This window comes from Mustela putorius, unplaced genomic scaffold, assembly GCF_011764305.1.
Source record: "Mustela putorius furo isolate JIRA1106 unplaced genomic scaffold, ASM1176430v1.1 tig00003858_pilon_pilon_pilon, whole genome shotgun sequence".
Lineage (NCBI taxonomy): Eukaryota > Metazoa > Chordata > Mammalia > Carnivora > Mustelidae > Mustela > Mustela putorius.
The window spans coordinates 4,661,611-4,679,609 of NW_025422010.1; the positions used below are offsets into that span (position 1 = coordinate 4,661,611).

A 17,999-nucleotide genomic window follows, 5' to 3' on the forward strand; every position below is an offset into this window, starting at 1 on the left:
GTTGGCCTTTTGGCCCCAAGGCCCCCTAGCTACCTCAGAGGCTCCCCAGGGACCCCCCCCCAATTCTGGCTGAGCCCACCTGTGTGCAGACCAGCCTCTGGGCAGGACACCACCATGGGACTTGGGGCCCAGCCAACCACCCAGAAGCAAGTCTTCTTCTGTGTGTGTGCAGAAAGGAGATCACAGTGGACCTGGGAGGACTTGTGAAGAACCCCCCCCCCCCGGAGCCAGGGAGCTGAGCCCCCTCGGGATGTAGCACATGGACACCCATGCCCCACCTGGCAAGCAGGGAAGGGCAAGCAGCTGGTGGCAAGAGATCTGAGCCGCAGGAAATAGGAAGTTCCTTTGTTGCTTTTTTTAATTTTTAAATTTTCTTACAAAAATTTAGGTGTTTACCAATACAGTCTTATTTTGGTTTCATTTTTAATGCTTTTTGTCAGTGTTTTTCTTCTGTGTTTAAGTCCCGAACAGCAGGCACTAGGCAGCAGTTCCCCATTGCTGCCGAAGGTCAGTCCCAGAGCTGTGACTTGGGGCTCCAGCAGACAGGGCTCAGCATCCACGGCCAGGCCAGAGCCGCTCAGGGAAGCTCCTGCTACACTGGGGTGCCATGGAGCCAAGGGCAGGGTGGGGGGCAAGCACAGCCTGACCCCCATCTTGCTACCTCCAAAGCCTCTCTGTATGGGCTAGCACCACCCCCTCCCCACCATGGTCTGCCTGCCATGCAGGGTGGGACACAGCCCAGCAGATCCCGTCTACCTTCCAGAGTCAAACTCCTTCTCTGAGCCCCCTCCTCCCTTCCCCACTGCCTGCTCTCAGGGCCCGCCGCCAGGCTCCTCTGGGGCCCTGCACACACAGGAGCACAGGCTCCTACACCACCAGCCCCAGAGCAAAGCCAGGTGCCTTGTCCTGCCGCTTCCCTGGGCCCCACCCTGGCAGCTCCACTGGCTTTCTTTCTCTCTCTCACTCGCACACAGCACCATGTCAGTAAACAGCTAACTCAGCCTAGGGAGTTAGGAGGGAGGGAACGAGGGGCAGGAAGGGAAGCATGTCCAGAATTTCCGGCCCTGGCTCCTGGGTGAGAGGCGCTGCCAACCCCTGCCGCCAGGGGGCTCCAAGCTCCACAGCAGGTTCTGTGAGGGCCAGCCCTGGAGTTCCCTTCTTCCCATGATCAGATCCCTAAGAACAAACGGCTACGCTGGAGACCTAAGGAGGGAGAGGGGAAGGTTAAGCAGGGTGGCCCGGGGGCGGGGGACGGGGGGTGCTGGGCGGACCCATCCACAGGCTAGGCCAATGGAAGTGAGGACAAAGGCAGCTGCTGTAGGTGGCGGAGGCTGACCTCGAGAATCTCACTATCAGGGCCAATCCGACTTGCTGGTCATTGGGGGGCACTGAGCTTGGGCATTTAAATGTGGGGGCCCTGTTCCTGCTCTGGACCCATATGACACAGTGCCTGAGCCAGCACTGCATGCCCGGGGGGCAGGACCATCTCAAACCCCAGCCTGTCCCAGAGATGGGCATTTGAGCCTGCTGAGCTTGAAGCCAGAGTCCCACCAGGGAGCACCAAGGGACAGAACATGCAGCCAGCAGAGATTAACGAGAAGCCCCTTCCCAGAGCACAGGAAACAGCTGAATGGAAAACCAGACGAGAGAACGTACCAGGCATGCAACTAGACCCAGGAGTCAACGGGCTGAGGCTTAGCGTCCCCCACGGCGTCCACCAGCCTGACTGCGGGCCTGCTGGGCCCAGGAGGAACCTTCCTGCTGGGGTCGGGCTGCAGCAGACCAGTGCGCAGTGGGCAGGCGGGCATTAGAGGCAGAACAAAGCAGGTTAGTCAGCGCTGACGGGTGGGGGCTGGGCTGCTGAGTGGGCGAGGCCAGAGCCAGGGTGCACACAATGGGGGAGCTGAGCTAGTGTGGCCCACATAGATACACACTGATGTGTAGACACACACAAGGCCTGTGCCCAAAGCCAAGAGACTGTCACAGAACAGGTTAACAGGAGCTGCCCTGTAGGCAGGACAACGATGGGCCCTCCCCCAACCCTCCTCCCCACACCACACAAGCAGAGGAGGGTGAAGACATGCTTGCTCAGACTCTCCTGGCCCTTGTGCTTCTTTGGGGCAGGGCCCTCTGTCCCGTGCCCCTGCTGTCCCAGTGTGTGTGAGCTTTAAACCACCTGCACCCAGAGACTAATTCTGATAGTAAAGTTTCTGAGGCTGGGGGTGGGGGGTAGTCCCCCAGGCTCTGTCTCCCAGCCCAGCTGCCCTGCAGGTGAGCCCCATCCCAGTGAATCAGGTGGCCTAAACTCAGCACCTTCAGCACCTAGCCAGGGCCCCTCTCAGGCATGCCCTGGGTACCTGCCCACAGCCACTTACTTTCAACGGTTCCTTCTCAGAGGCTTCCCCTGCAGGGTCACTACCTCGAGCCCTCCGCTCCCTCCGGTCCACAGTGGAGTATCCGTCTTGGGGTGGGGACAGGAGAGGAACTCAGGGGCAGGCATCACAGAAGCAGCTCTCCCTCTCAGCCCAGGCACAGGGGGCCCCTGGGACAGGGTGCACTGGGAGATAACCCCTACCTGCTCCAACACTGTGCTGGAGACTTGAGCCAGGTCGGTTCATGGTGGCTCAGAACCCTCCAGCCCCCTTCAGCTGACAGACCAAAGACCTTGGCTGGGCACAGACCCCTCCTTTGGCTACCCACTGCCCCGCCCCCAGCAACACCCCTAAATCAAATCTCTTTTCCAACCAGCACCTCCCTGGTAGGCTTTCCCAGCACCAAACACACAAGGCAAAACCACCTGGCCCATTTCAGAGCCTCCACTCCCCTCTGCCACCCACTGCCCCCCACCACAGGAAACAAGCAGCTCCATATCGGCACTCACCTGGGCCAAGTGCCTCCATGGGGATCACGTCCCGGCTGCCTGGCTTCTCACCATCTGCAAAGCACAAGCCAGGTGGCTGGCTGGTTCCAAGAACCAGTGGGGACACCAGGACAGACAAACCCACAGCAGGGATGGCTTCTGTGACCTTGGGTATCCTTTGTCACTAACATCTTAGCACCATTCTGCCGGTCCTCTGCCACGGACATACTCCCTCCCTCATCAATGTGGGCACCATGGGTGTAGAGGCTGTAGGAGGCTGCAAGCCAGGAAAGGGGCCCTCCCACCCCTCACCTGCCTCCTCACAGTCAATGCACTTAGGTGGAAGAGCATTTCTTATAACTCAGATACAGTTTTCCACGCCCTGACCCCATACTCACCAAAGCTCTTGTCCACCAGTGGCAGGGTGCTGTCATCAAAGCCTCCAGGACTCGGTGCTCCTTTGTGTCCCTTAGCAGTAGCAGTGGCTGACTAGGAGTGGGCAGGGGCACAAAACAGACAGGGTGTGGGGTCAGAGGCACTCCTGTGGGGGACCTAACCTGGAGAAGTGGAGGAGGAAAAGAGAAGCCAGGCAGGCCGCACCTGGAAGCGTGCCTTTGTCCAGCCATCCTTCTGTAGGGCACCGCGCAGCTCCTTGTAGCTCCACACAGTCTGCAGCACGTGGGAGGCGGCCTTCGCTTCGCGCACCGATTGGCTGCGGCCAGGCCCAGGGCGGGGTCAGCACTTGGTCCGTCCCGCCCTCCCCACCGGCCCCGCCCTCCCCCGGCCCCCTCTCCAGGCTGCACCCTCATCCACCTGGCAGCGCCAAGTGCTACCAGCGCTGGCACCCCTCGGGCCTGTAGCAGTGAGCGCGCATTGTCCAGGCTGTCGGACACGATCTCATGGATGGTGTTGAGCACGGCCACCACCGTGTCCTCCTCCAGGCGGGCACCCGGTCGTGGCGGAGTCTGTGCATTGCGCACGTTCCGCACCAGCTCCGCCATGGCGTAGCTCCCTGAAGGGCAGGGGCCGTTGTCAGGACACACCTCTGCCCACCCCAGCAGGGAGGAGTGGGATCCACCAGGAGAGCGCTCAGGGAGCTGCAAAGTCACCCACTGTGCACAGGGGCTAGGCCTTGAGACTATTTGGGAAGACCTGAGCTCCAGCGGCTGGGATGGAATGACAGGAGCAGGGCTGGGCCCCTGACCTCCTCCCCACCCTGCCCAGGGATGTGGGGGAGCACCTCAGAGCAGCCCCCTGGATTCTGCATCCTGGCTCTACCCCACCAGCATCCTCACCAATGAGGTCCTTGTTGCGCCGGTCCAGGGAAAGGTTGCGTAGGGCGATGGCGACAGCACGCACCACCTTGTCAGTCTCGGACTGCAGCAGCTCCACGAGCACCGGAAGGCCACGTTCCTTGCGCACCGTGGCACGGATGTAGGTGGCCCACTGTGGCAGTGGAGCGGGGAGGGTGCTCAGCATGCTGAGTCCCGCCCACAGGCCTAGACTCTCCTACCTGAGTCCTGACTGTTCCCTCTGGCTGGACCCTCCTCCCCGGCAGGACAAAGCCCTAACCAAGCATCTCAACTCTACCTCCACCTTGCAGCCTTTGTGCTGCGAACCTCCCCGGACTTTGGGGAGGCACCATGTCCCATGTGGTCCCCCCCACCACCAAGACTGGGCAAAGGCAGAGGCCGGCACCGATGGGGTACCTAGGATTCTCTGTGTCCCCTCCCTGCCATATTCGGCCTCTCACCATCCAGTTGCCAGCGCTGAGGTTCTGTAGGGCGCCAGCAGCAGCCTCCAGGGTGTTAAAGTTCCGGCTCTCCGTGAGGAGGGAGAGGTAGAGACGTACCACCTCGGGCTGATACAGCAGCTCAAAGCCTGGGCACAGAGCACCCACCGCCCACAGTCACCCAGGCCCCCCCATTACCCCCTCTTCCCCTCCTCCCATCAATGCCCCCAGGGAAAGAGTCAGCTGGGGCCAGGGATGGGTATGTGCAGTCAGGGAAAATTTAACCACATGTTCACCCCTTATGAGCCACCCAAGGGAGAAAGAATTCTCATTTCATGGAAGAACAGAGACTCAGTGAGGAGGCAGGGGCTCTAAGCCAGGTCATTGTTCCCTTGACCCTGCTGCCAAAGAAATGGTATTGGACCTGCCTGGTATCCAGAGCATCCAGGAGGCCTGGGGTAGGGAGGGAGGTGGTAACCTGGGCCGCTCTCCTAGCAATAGGACTCAAACTCCTTAACAACAGGGCCAGCCCTCCTGGGTAGATAGGCCGTGCAACTAACTGGGGGGGAGGAGCCCTAGCAGTGAGACCCATCCTCCCTAGTAACATGGCCCTATTCTCTCCTATGTAACTTAGGCTGTTACCAGTGCACATCCCTAGCAACAGGGCCCGCCTTCTCAGTCCGCACCCCGCTCAACCACTCCTGGTTCCCCATCAGTTGAGGCCCTGGCCCCCCAGTGCGGCAAAGTTGCCCCAAGGTACTCCAGAGAGGAGGAGCTGAACAGCCTTTCAGTTGTCCTGTACCCAGACATTATTCCTCCTCTCCTATCCTCCCACTCCACATCTTCTCACCCCCTCCCCATTCCTCATGCCTCACAGTCCCTCCACTCCAGCTCTGCTGGGCTTCCTTTCCTCAGATGCTCCAAGTGCGTCTACCACTCAGGGTATTTACCCCTGAAGGCGTTTGCCGGCACTGGTTCCTCTGTGTGTGATGTTTTCCCCTAGATCCCATGGCTGGGTTCTTCCACCCTGCTTGGGGGTATCTGGGCTTGCAGGGTGGGCCGTGGCCTGGGGCTCACCAGGGCAGAGCTGTCTTACTGAGGCTAGATTCCCAGTGTACAGAACAGCACCAGCACACAGAAGGACTGCAACAGACACAGGGGACGAGAAGACAAACCACTCTGCCTCCTGCACGATCAGCCTCCCTACTAGACCTGACAGCCCACCTCAGCTCCTAAACCCCCGGAGTGAACATGAGCCCCTCAGCTGACACCAGAGGTCCTGCCTAACTGGTCTCTGCCCTTCAGTGAAGGCCTTACTCTATCCCCTCTAGTTGTTTCACATGCTGTGTGACCTGGTAAATGCCTGACCTCTCTGTGCCTCTGTCTCCCACCCTGCCTGGAGTGACCCACGGGACTGACCCTGATTCTGAACCCACAGCAGGTACCCAGGGACTGGACAGCCTTCTTGGGGGGGCACACCTGTGGACTGTTTCCCCATGGGATCCCCAAGGCCCTTCAAGCCTGCTTGGTAGCACAAAGCCTTGCTACCTGGATGGGCCTGGGCTTAATTCTCCCGCTGTCCACTCACCTTTGGCAGCCTCGGTTCGCTTGGGAAGGTCCAGTGTGTCAAAGTTCCGGTCCATGTCACCATCCTTCTTCCCTGGAACAGAGAAGTGGCGGAGGTGAGCTCACTAGCTCACAGTCACCCTCTTCTCAAATAAGGGAGCATCTTCTCCTCTGAAAGGCAGCAGAGCCGAGTTCAGATGATCTGGGCTCCCTATTCTGCCCAGCCTCACGGGGACTTTGTGTGGTCCCTTTAAGCCACATATCACCTCATTCCCAGGGGCAGACTTTGTTCCCTGGGGCCTGTGGGGACATATACACCCAGACCCCGCCCCCCCCCCCTTGACTCTCCCTGTTCCAGCTCCAGGCCCAGCCCTGCCTGGGTAGCTGGGTCTGAGGTTACAGAGAACAGCCCGTTGGCCTCCCAGTGAGTCCAGGGCTGACATTCCTGCCGTTGCCATGTCCACACAGTTGTCATGGAGATGGCTGCCCGGGAAAGGGCCTGGGGATGGGGCAGGGCCTTGAGGCTGGACCGCCCTGCAGTTGTCATAGCGATGACTGCCTGGACAACAGGGTGGGCGGCACCTCCCTGGTGCCCACTGCACCCACTGGGCCTGGACAGCAGGACAAACAGGGACTCACCTTGGTGGAACCACTCCTCTGGGCGGCCGGAGGAAGCACAGGAGAGAGGAGACGAGCCTGAGTGGGCAGCACCCCCCCACCATGCCCTCCTAGGCGGCCTCAACTTCCCAATGCATACCCTGGGTTGAACAGATAGGTCGGGGAACTCCACCCCCATCACTGGGGAGGGCTGAGTGCCCGCAAGTGGAACAAGAAAGGGGAGGCCTGGGTTCAGAACAGGTCCACACAGGGTGGGTGGGGGGCGGGGGGAGCGGGGAGGAGGTCAAGGCGGTGCACAGATGCAACTCAGCAGGTGCCTGAGAATGTGGATCCCGGAACCTGCACCCAGTGAACGCCGGGTAGGATGGCGTGAAGGCAGGGTGGGGTACTGCCTCCAGGCCATCTCAAGGTCTTCAGGTGCTCTGTGAATGCCAGGAGGCAGCATCGACTTCAGTACTTTCCAAACAGGGGCCCAAAGAACTCTTCCTGGGGCTGAGGGACTGAGTCCAGGCAGCAGCAGGGACAACCATGTAGGTTCACCCCTGCCCTCCACGGGGGACCCCAGAGTGCAGATGAGGGACAGCTGGCCTGTCAGTTGGATGACCCTACAGCCTTCCCGGCTCCCTGCTTCCCCACCTGCCCATCACGAGCTGACCAGGTGGTCTCTGGCTTCCGGGGTGTCCGCAGGTATGGTGCCCCTTCAACCTGGGGTAGCAGGGGGAGTCCTAGAGTGCAGTACCCCAGTCCCTCCCACACACCTTTGGCCTTCTTGCCACCGAAACAGCCGGCGTCATCCCTCCTCCGGCGCTGAGAACCCGCAGCACCGCCCGGGGGCCCTGGCTCAGCCTCCTGGTACCTGTCGGCCCCAGGCACCTCCTTGTGCACGTGGTAGGACAGGTTCCGCATGATACACACACAGTTCTCCACCGACTGCGGGGAGAGGAAAAATGGTGGAGAAGGGCCAAGTGAGCATAGAGACTGCCCACCCTTCCCAGGGAAGCCTGGCCACAGTCAGTGTGCAAAGAGGGAGCTGAGGGTGCAAAGACAGGGAGACCAAAGCCAGGGGGCCTACAGGGGTGAGGGCTCCCAGGGAGGGACTGAGGAAGGAAAAATGTGGAGAACACACTATGGGTAGGAGCTGGTGGGGGACTTCATAGCATGTCCACTTCGGAGTGGCCGCTTCGGTGTGGCCCATGCCCAGGGCACTGCCCCAGACTGCATGCCTACTTCTCCTGTGCTGCCCCAATAGTTCAGGGCCCCCTGGGCCCAGTACCTGCTCCATTTTCCTAACCCTTTGGAGGAGGCTATGAGACTCACCCAGCTGAGACCTGCTAGGGACATCAGCCCTGCCCCCTGCCCCACCCACCTTGTTGTCCGTGTCCTTTCTGCCCACTGCGGACTGCAAGGCGTGCAACAGGGCATCCACCAGCCCCTCACATTCCCGGAGCCGCCGCCGGGCCTCTGCGCCATCCGAACTCACGTTCCTGGGTGGCCAAGAGCAAGCCTGGTAACCCCTGGCTCCCACGGGGATTTCCCAGCCCCTCCCCCACACCAGGCCTTGGGGTCAGGTCTTCATCTGTAAGAACAGCACTGACATCAGCCTGTTAGGGCTATTGACAGTGTCCCAACCACTGCGACCCTAGGAGGGAGCCCTGGCCTGGCATCTGTGTGGAGCTTGGGGCCTTTTCTGATGCCCAGCAGAATTGGAAGGGTCCAGAGTCCTGAATGCACACACAGGTAATTCTGCTCCCCCTGCCCCAGTGGCAGTTCTGAGTTCAACCTTACCCTGAGAGGAGGACCTCAGAGGGCCACAGGGCTACATCCTGATGGACAGGCAGGGCCATGGGAACCCAGGATCCCCTGTGGGGACTCTGTTGTGATGGCCAGGGTTGGAGGACTGGGGCTGAGGTCACCAGGATGTGCAATGAGGCCTCTGAGGCAGACGGAAGATGAGGGTCCTGGCTCCCCCTAACCTGGCTGTCACGGTGATAGGAATGTGGGTAGAAGCTGAGCAGGGCTGGAGACATGGAGTCCTACATGAGAGCGTGGCAGACCTTGTCCAGAGGCTGCCCCTGGGGCTGAGTACAGCCCCATCAGGCCCCATTCTCCGGACTTGGGCAGGAACTGTGACATTAGCTAGGAGGCTCCTGAGACTTGGGTGGCTAATTGCCTTCCAGATTATACAGGACATGAGTACATTCCCAGGTCTGTGTACAGGCTCTGGTGCCTGGCTCCTGCCTCCTTGACCAAGAACGGTCCTGGGTGGCTGCAGAGAAGAGTGCCCGAGCCCAGCACCCACCCACACCTCAAGCAGCCCGATGTGTTCTTGAAGACTGTCGTCCACTCAGCATCCCTTGGCTTGGAATCCTCATTGGGCTCGCGCTCCCAGCCCGAGTGGGGCACAATGACCTCGTGGGTCAGCGTCTGCAGGCCGTGGTCAATGATGACCATCTTCAGGGGCTCATAGGATGACAGGTTCCAGAGTGTGCCTGCAGGGTGCCATCAACCAGCCCGTGCTCACCACACAAGCAGTGACCTTCCATCCTCCCCAGGAGACCTCACTCAGGACATGCCCCAGAAGGCAGGAAGATAACAAAAGCCATGAGAGGTCCTGGGTGCCCACCCTGGTCCAGGCAAGTTACCTAACAGTAGCTACCTACTGGGAGGAAGCACGGGGCGGGGCGGGGGACACAGAGGAAAGGCTGGCAGGGAGCCCGTGGCTGGACAAGCAGGTACATTCTCTTCCCCCATCCTTTCCGAACCCGGGGGTGGGGGGGGCAGGTGGCACTACTGCTCCACTGGCCCCACCTAAAGGTGGTCACATGACCCTACCTGGCTAATTGGGTCCCATAAGGCACCATCCCCCAGCACCAGCCCCATTGGAGGGTGGGACCAGGCTAGACCTAGAATATGGGGATTGAGAGGGTGGGGGCAGAAGATGGAAAGGGAATGTGCCTGAGAGTCCACAGGTAGAGAGACTGGGGACCTCAGCCTAAGCCTAACGCCTACTCCCAGCAGCTGAACTCCTGACTGAATGGGTGGGTGGTGGTGGGGAGGGTCTTTCCCTGGAGCCTCACTCTCCTCTCCCTGAGGGATGGGGGGAGGCCAGGCGTCACTCACCGGTGACGAGCTCTCGGACCTCGTTATCCCGGGCAGCCCGCAGCAGGCGCACCAGGGCAGGCACACCACCGCAGTCCCGGATGGCAGCCTTGTTGTCCGTGTCCCGGCCATAAGAGAGGTTCCGCAGTGCCCCACAGGCCCGCCGCCGCACCTCTGCCCTCGGGTGGTCCAGCAGAGCCACGAGCAAGGGCAGGCCCCGCAGCTGCCGCACGCGTCGCTTGACGCCTTCATTCTCGAAGCACAGGTGCTGCAGGTAGGCAGCCGCATTGGCTTTCACAGGGTCCACGGGGTGTCGCAGCATAGCCAAGACCTCTGGCAGCTCGGGGTCCCGCCAACGCGGCTCCTTACGGGCACTGTCGACTGAGGGCGACCGCCGTACCACTCTGTCCAGACTGCCCAGGCTGCCCCATTCCGGCTGGGCCAGGGGGGCCGTCGCAGCTGGAAACGGGGGCCGCTCCTCCATCAGCTCACCGCCATCATCTGCCACATCCTCATAGGGCCTGTGCAGGCAGGCAGGGCACAGGAATATCTCAGCACTGCCTGAGGATGTCGACTCCAAGGCCACCCACCATTATCTTCATTATCGTGGACCACGAACCCATGAAAGGTGGGGATAGGTCTACAGTATTCGTATGGCGTCCCAAGTACCGAGTGGGTGCGGCGAGTCACACCCCAGGCCAGCAAGAACTGACTCACAGCCAGCAACTTAGCCAAACACCAGCCAGTGGTTATCGGGGCTTGGATCCCCCTAAGATGGGGAGCTCACTCACTCCCATCACCATACAGCATTCCCCAATTGGGAGTTAAATGCATTTCTATGAAACATCTATCTGTGACTGGGATCCTGCTTTCCCGTGAGAACCATCTCTGTGACATGAGATCTGCCAGGATGTGGGGGCAGGAGGTGACCCTCCCTGCACACAGCCATCCTGGTGGGACCATATAAGGGGCATTCAGGCCCCCAGTCCCCCAGAGTACAAGATGTCTTTGTGGGATGTCACCAGCAAACCTACTTCCTAGAGCAGGGATTGAGGCTAGGAGGGGTCAGGTGTCTTGCCTGTGGTCACCCAGCATAATTCACACCGAGGCTGTGATCATGTTCTCACTCTACAGATGGAAAAACTGAGGGCTGAGGTGACAGAACCAGAGTCGATGCTGGGAAGAGCTTGATAGCCTAGTTCTGGTTGCTTCTGTACACAGGGGCAATTGAGGCCTGGGGAAAGGCTGGAGCCTCAGACTCAGAGAAAATGCTCTGAACCTCTTGTGTTCCTACCTTCATGGTCATCTGTCTGGAGCAGGGACAGTGGGTGTTGGGCATGGTCACTGACTTCCCTAATCCTCCAGACTTCTAGGGAGGGTGCCTGGTGCAACTTCCACTATCCAGAAGCTTCCCTTGCTGCTGTCCTTGAATTGAAGCTGATTGAAACCAGTGTGTAACTAACTAACTAACTTAGCCCCTGCAGCTAAGACCTCCTGCAGAGGACTCTCTGCTGGGGGAATGGAACACAGACTTCCCAGAGGCGGTGGCCAGACTGAGGGTCCTCACCTGGTTCGAAGGCCACGCCCACACTCAGGCCTCCTCCTTGTGGCAGTACCGTAGTCAGGCTCCAGCTCCGGGCCACCCTCATCGTCAGCAGCCAGACTGCGGGTGTCATCCTCTAAGCCGTATGGCTCTGCCTGGAAGCGCTCCGGCTGGGAGCGACCAGCTGGCGGCACAGGCTCAGGGCCTGCAGGGAAGGCCTCACGTCGGCCAGGCAGTGTGAAGCAGCCATCGACGGGGCCTGGGCCAAGGGGGCCACGTGTGGGCCGCACACCCAGTCCCCGGGAGAGACTGCCATAGCTGGGGACATCACGGGGCTCAGGGCCATCGGTAAAGCTGCCCGCACTGCTGAGGTAGGCGCGGGAAAGTGTGGCTGCCGGACCGCCCCCGCGCAACAGGAAGTGCCGGTCCAGCGGGCCGTCTGCAAAGGGGCCTAGCGGGGGGCCTCCATCCAGCAGGGGTAGGCCATCTGGGCCTACGGGTACTTGGCGCACTGTCCTCGTAGTCACTGTCTTGACCGTCTTGGTGACCTGGTGGGGAAGTGGGTGGCCGGTGGGCAGGCTGGGCAGCCTGAGAGACCCAGACACCAGCCCAATTGGTGCCCTGGGAGGCCCCTCTGTACATGCAACAACCGTGGCTACATGGCCTACTTGTCCACTGCCTGGGCCTGGCCATACCTTGGTCTCAGTGCGCCGAGTCGTGCCATCTTCTGATGTGACAATGGACACATGGGAGGTAGGGGTGCCAGGGTCCTCCTCTACTGTCACGGTCTCCTCCAGCACCTCGGGCGCCTCTGGCATTGTGGCCAGTGAGGCCTGGCTGCCCGGGCTCTGCTCCTAGGTGGGGTGGGGTGGGGTGAGGGGTTGTCAGTGGGAGGACCCACAGCTTGCTGGCCCTAGAGTGTGGATGCTAGTGCTGGCCTAGAGGCCGGGAGGGCCTTCTTCCCACCCCTGGAACCCACAGGCCCCAGAGCCTATCTTAGCCCTAGCCCATTCCTGCCTCTGAATGCCATGGGGCTGACTGATCCTGCTGCCCTATTTCATGGGGGTCTTTGGGGCTTGACCTCCCCCAGTCCTGGTGCCTCCCTGAGCTGAGCTCCAAGGCCTGGCTGCTACAGGTTCCTGGTGGCCCAAGGAGGTTGGTGGGACCTGGAGCTTGGACTCTGGACACAGCTCCCTACCCCCGGCTGGGCCTCCCTGTGTCCTGGGCCTCTTCCCAAGAAACCCTGAATGCAGAGGCCTCGGGGAGCAGCTTCAACACCACTCACTGACTCCCCAGGGCCACACCCAGGCCCCCACTGCTCCCAAGGCCAGCCAGACGCCCTCGCAGGACGGAAATACCCAGTTCTCAGAATGCCCAAAATACCCTTGCTCCTTCCGGCCTGGACACTCTTGGGGTGTTGAGTGGGCAAAGCCTCGCCCGACCTCATTTGGGCCAGCATTTGGCGCTCCCTGTTGAGGTGCTGGGTGTTTTCTCAGAACCCTGAGGCGGTGATTCAGGCCAGGTGTCCCCAGTTAGTCCTTGATGGGAGCCCTGGTGTCCCCTCTCCATATACCTCCCTCCAAGATCTCCCCAACTGCAGCTTCGGGATGACCGTGGTGGAATTCCAGGCAAGACAACTCTGGACAGAGGCCTTTTTAAGGCCCTACACCTAGGGCCAGACTTGCCAATGGGAAAGCAGAGGCTCCATAACAGAGCTGAACTGACTGTGCTGACTGGCAAAGGGGGCTGAGAGCTGAAGTCCATCTACCCCTGGGCCTCTGACAGCACGGGTCCCCATAGCATGCCAACGTCCCAGGATTAGCATCTGACCAGCATGGATAGGGGCTGAAACCCAAGCTGCCGTGGGCAGGCAAGCAGGAACACATTCCTGGGCAGCGGGGGGCAGCGGGGGCCAGGTCAGCAGGAGGACAGGCCCTGCTCTGTGGCCCAGATGCTGTGCCTTGAGGAATGGGTCCCCTGTCTGGGCCCCCAGGCCTCTGAGGCCCTATCCAGAAACAGAGCTGAGGCCCAAGGAAGGCCACAACCCTATCTGCCCACCACCAGAGCCCTACTCTGCTCCTGGGTGTGGGAGGTTTGTATGCCTAGATGCCCAGGGCTGCCCTGGGGCTGGCTTCCCAAGGTTCTTGGGGTGCAGAGTCTCCTCAGGTTGGGTCCTGCCCTGATAAAACGCTTAAGCCCCCAACTGCACACAGTGCTGATTCTGGACCCCCGCAAACTCTTCAGAGGTCCAGATATAGGCCTGCACCATGTTAGGACAGGCGTATGCCCTGGGCTCTGGAGACACAGGAACGAAGCCCCAGAATGCAGCCTCTGCTCCCAGAAGCAGGACCAAAGAGAACAACAGTATGTGATTTCATAGAAAGGAAAACAGGCCTGACAGAAGGGAGCGGCTTAGCCAGGACTCCACAAACCACTGACAGGGGATCTCAGGCATCCACAGGGAAGGCCATTTTGCAAGGCCTTCCAGGTAACACCTCACCCCTTGTGGGCCGCAGCCTTGGCTGCCACTCAATTTGGGGTTGTAGGTGGAAAGCGTGATGGGGACGTGGCCAGGAAGGAGGAATGATGTTCCCTGAGGAGGAGGAGGAAGCTGAGACCCTGAATAGGGACGTGTGGCTGGGCTGCCAGGGTAGGCGGCCTGGGCTCTTCTCTGAAGGCCCTGGGAGCCGGGACAGTTCCAGACCAGAAGATTCAGGGAGAGCCTGTCACTGGTGTCTCGCCTGCCTCACCTGTATTTAGCAACTGTGGGAGCAAATGTGTGTCAGGTGCTGAGCTCTCTCTCTTGGGCCCTGGGGGGCCAGGCATGGAGGGGCCTAGGGCCACAGCCTTTTGGCTGCAAGTGGAGGGGAGGAGTGAGGAGCAAGATGGACAAGAGGGGACCAGAGCACTGCCAGGAGGACGTGGCCCTGAGAGTGGAGAGAAGAGCCTCCAACTCCCCAGTTAGGGGCTGGGTGTGATAAGGGAGGAGGAGGAGGAAGCACACCTCAGACTCCAATGCTACCGTGACTCAGTTTATTCTCATTCTAGCCTGTGATGAGGGTCTGACAGAGTGTAGCACAGGGGATGAAGAGATGGGGGTCCAGAAGAGCCAGGACCCCCCACCCCACCCCACCCCACCACAATGCCTGGCAACCTCACAGCATCACCCACCAATGCCCAGTCCAGGCAGCCCGGTAGTGGGATCCTGAGGCCCCAAGAGCCCCCACTGGCAAATGACCTCAGGGAGCTAAAAACAGGCGATGACTTCACCCAGGCAGGCGGGCAGGCAGGAGTGTGAGTCAGCCGGTGATCACAGGAAGGCCCGGCCCCCGTTACACACGCCTGGGCACACATGCAGATAAGTAACTGGACATGTGTGCATGTACCTGGTGCTTCCAACAGGGACACGTGCACAGACACAGGTGTATGTGTAAGCACCCAGCCTGGCCTACGGGCCCAAGCGTGTCCATCTGCATGCTGTCCTAACAGTCCCCGGTACACAGGGCCTGCTGACCCCAGAGGGACTTGCATGTGCCAACACATCTCCGTCACCTCCTCCTATCTCCCACCCCTGTGACCAGACTACTTGGACACTCCCTCAACCACCCACTCCGGGTGGTCTCAGAGCTGGCAGCAGAGTAGGGAACCAAAGCCTGTGGTGGGGAAAGGCCCAAGGTCAAAACACGGTTCAGGCCTCTGCAACATCTTTGGGGTGGTGGCATGGGTCTGTGGAATGATGACTGGCAAACAGATGGCACTCAACAGAGGCAGCTGACTGGGGTGCCTGCATCTTCATCCTACCTCAAAACTCTGCTCTAGGGCCACATGTCTACCTACCTGGGAAGGCAGAACCCAGAGACCCCTGGCCATGCAGCTCAGGGCCCCTCTGCACCCCATACATGAACACCAGCCTGGACCCATAACCCCCAGCCCTTTGCATCCCACGTCAAATCCTGTCAACTATCTCTTATCACCCTTCCCCACCCCTAGCTGCATTCTTGCCCCTCTTCCTGGGACCACTGACCTGTCTCCCATCACCTTCCTCCACAGCCCAAACTATCCCCATGGCACTCCCATCCATGGTCTATCCGGTCCAAGGTCTATAGGCCTGGCCCAGAGTGGGGCTGCTATCCAGACCCCGGGTTTCCCAGGAGCTCCCTTGAACTTGTGGAAGGGGCCTGGCCCAAGACTCCAAGTCCGAGGCCAGAGTGGCCAGTACTCAGAAAGGTAAACCCAACCAGCCACCACTGCTCTCAAGAGGGTCCCCAGAGGCACAGAGAGAGGGCCATAGGCCCTGTCACACACCTGGGGCTCAGCTTCCTCATATGGAAACAGAAGGCACCCAGGATATCACAGCCAAAGGACAAGCGGGATAGTGCCAGTCCCGGACACCTTGGTGGCTGGACCTAAGGAACATGGGGAGTAGAATACAAGATGTGGGCCAACATACAGAGGGGCCACCACTCTTGTGGGCTGCAAAGGCCCACAACCACATCTGAGGTACGTGTGGGAATGGCAGAGGGAGGGGATGGGAAAACAAGCCAAGTCATAATGGGGAAGGGGGGTTGGACTGGGGTCCCAGAGGCATGGATCAATGTCACCAACCGCACTTCACAGATGAGCACCCATGGTGTGTATTGTGAAGAGCAAACCACAAGCCAGGTGCCCCACCCTGCCCATGGTCCCACCGCACACTCAGAGAATGGGTTAAGGTAGGATCCCACACTTGGCTCCCACAATCCCGTCCTGGCCCACAAAGGGCACAAGACAGCCGGCACTGAATAAATGAATGGAGGGATGAAGGGATGAACATGTCCCCCTACCGCCTACACCCCAGCACTGCCATCCCTGATAGAGTCCAAGATAATCCATGCTGGCATCTCTCATCAGAGGGCAAGCTCTTGGCCACTACAGTTGTCCTCTCCTGATGTCCAGAGCCTCTACCCAGCCCAGGCAGATGGGGGGCTCATCACCTCACCAGGGCAGCAGGCCACCTACCAGGGCTTGCAGTCCACACTGAGTGGCCAAGACACCATGGGGCAGTGGGTGCCCAGCAGCCTGGGGAAGCGAGGCTGTGGGGGATAGCAGGGCTGGCTGTCACCTACTGCAGTTTCTCCAAGCCCAAGCCACATCCATCAGCTACATAGTGGCCCCAGCTGCCCCCAGCTGCCCCTTACATCATGGGACAATTAGTAGGTCGACCCTAGGGGCCATACCAAAGTTGCATAGCAGGCACAAACTCAGCTGCCAGGAAGAGGCAGGCGGCCCCCAAACACAAGGGGCCTGGGGCAGTTGTTCCTCCAGCCTCAGTTTCCCTGCCTGTTACCGCACCCCAAACCCTCTGAGCACGGAGGCGCTGGATGCCCAAATGCCTCCCTCCCGCTCCTTCCCAGCATTGGGAGGCTGACTGACCAGGTTTTCCTCGGAGACCCACCCCCCCCACACCGCCTCTGCACATGGGCAGGGCCCTCTTCCACCCCTCCCCTCACGTGCAGTGCCTCGGCAGACAGGGCTTCCATTAAAGCTCCGGAAGCTCCTTCGCAGGTCCCCAGAGTCGGAGCCCGCGCTGAGAGTGTAGAGGGGAGGGGGTGCCCACCGAGACCCCAGGGAGCTAGAGGCCTAGCCCGGCTGCCCTCTCCGGACTCGGCATCCCTCCTGCAGAGGGGCTGCTCAGGAAGGCCCTCACCCACCACATGCGACCCAGGCACCTGTCCTGGGCGCTGCCCTGGGGTGCACCCACCCCGATCCTGTTCCTCGCTTCCCGGCGCCTAGTCGCACCGCCCGGGGCGCCCGCGACGGGTCCCCAGAAACCCCGCGGCCCCGCCCCGCGCCTTGCACACCCCCCCGGGCGGCGCGCTCACTCCGCCGCCCCGCCCGCCCCGGGGCAGAACGCGCCGGCCCAAAGCGCAGACAATAGCCTCCTCCGGCCGGCGGCTCCGCGGAACAAAAGCGGGTCCTCCCGGGAAGGCCGGTGCCCCGCCCTCTGCCGCCTGGCCCCCGGGACGGTGCCCCCACGCCTGGGACCAAGTTCCCTCCAACCTGTCTGAGTTCGGCCGGCATCGGGCCGGGCTCGGGGAGGGGGGGCGGCGCGGGCCGGTAAGGACGACGGAGGCGGTGGCGGCAGCTGAACCGGGCTCGGCTCCGGCGCCTCGGCCGCTCGGGCTCGGGCTCGGCGGACTCGCTCCCCGCGGGGGCGGATCTGGCGGCGGTCACGGCGAGCAGCCAATGGAGCTGGGCCGCGCCCAGGCGGGGCGGGGCGGGGGCCAGCGGGGTGGTGGGGCGGGAGCCGGAGGGGCGGGGCGAGGTCCCGCCCCCCACCCCCAACCCCGCGCTGGGAGCAGCTCAGCTGCCAGAGCTGGGCCGAGGTCGCCCCTAACTCCCCAGCAGCCGGCCTGGACTCCTCGTTCCCCCACTTCCCCGGCGGGGCTGATATTTTCCCGCCGAGTGACTTTGGCTGAGTCCTGTTTCCCAGGCCTCATTTTACCTCCAATAAAAAACTCACAGGCCTCTCCCCCTGCAGAGTTAGGGAAACTGAGTTCTGGCCGAGCTGGGGCCAGGGCAGCCATCCTCTTTGACACAGG

General features: G+C 61.0%; 1 protein-coding gene across 8 annotated transcripts in view; it reads right to left on the reverse strand.

Moving 5' to 3' along the window:
- Nucleotides 1-340: 340 nt before the first annotated feature.
- ARVCF (ARVCF delta catenin family member) overlaps nt 341-17,999 on the reverse strand; it is a 54,690-nt gene continuing 37,031 nt past the window's right edge. For 3 of the 8 annotated variants that reach the window (XM_013051350.1, XM_045065328.1, XM_045065323.1), the window contains 17 exons: nt 12,114-12,272; nt 11,443-11,966; nt 9,897-10,396; nt 9,082-9,265; nt 8,143-8,260; nt 7,535-7,706; nt 6,798-6,815; nt 6,181-6,252; nt 4,614-4,741; nt 4,156-4,306; nt 3,674-3,872; nt 3,461-3,572; nt 3,259-3,349; nt 2,882-2,935; nt 2,376-2,461; nt 1,657-1,772; nt 341-1,203 (listed from right to left, as the gene is read on the reverse strand). In XM_013051350.1, the coding sequence (XP_012906804.1) occupies nt 1,668-1,772; nt 2,376-2,461; nt 2,882-2,935; nt 3,259-3,349; nt 3,461-3,572; nt 3,674-3,872; nt 4,156-4,306; nt 4,614-4,741; nt 6,181-6,252; nt 6,798-6,815; nt 7,535-7,706; nt 8,143-8,260; nt 9,082-9,265; nt 9,897-10,396; nt 11,443-11,966; nt 12,114-12,272 (2,673 nt within the window). In that variant the 3' untranslated portion in view covers nt 341-1,203; nt 1,657-1,667. Of the gene's footprint in view, nt 1,204-1,656; nt 1,773-2,375; nt 2,462-2,881; nt 2,936-3,258; nt 3,350-3,460; nt 3,573-3,673; nt 3,873-4,155; nt 4,307-4,613; nt 4,742-6,180; nt 6,253-6,797; nt 6,816-7,534; nt 7,707-8,142; nt 8,261-9,081; nt 9,266-9,896; nt 10,397-11,442; nt 11,967-12,113; nt 12,273-15,723; nt 15,825-17,457; nt 17,631-17,999 lie in introns of those variants that run through there. The other 5 variants (XM_045065327.1, XM_013051354.2, XM_045065325.1 and 2 more) reach the window with 5 other exon arrangements.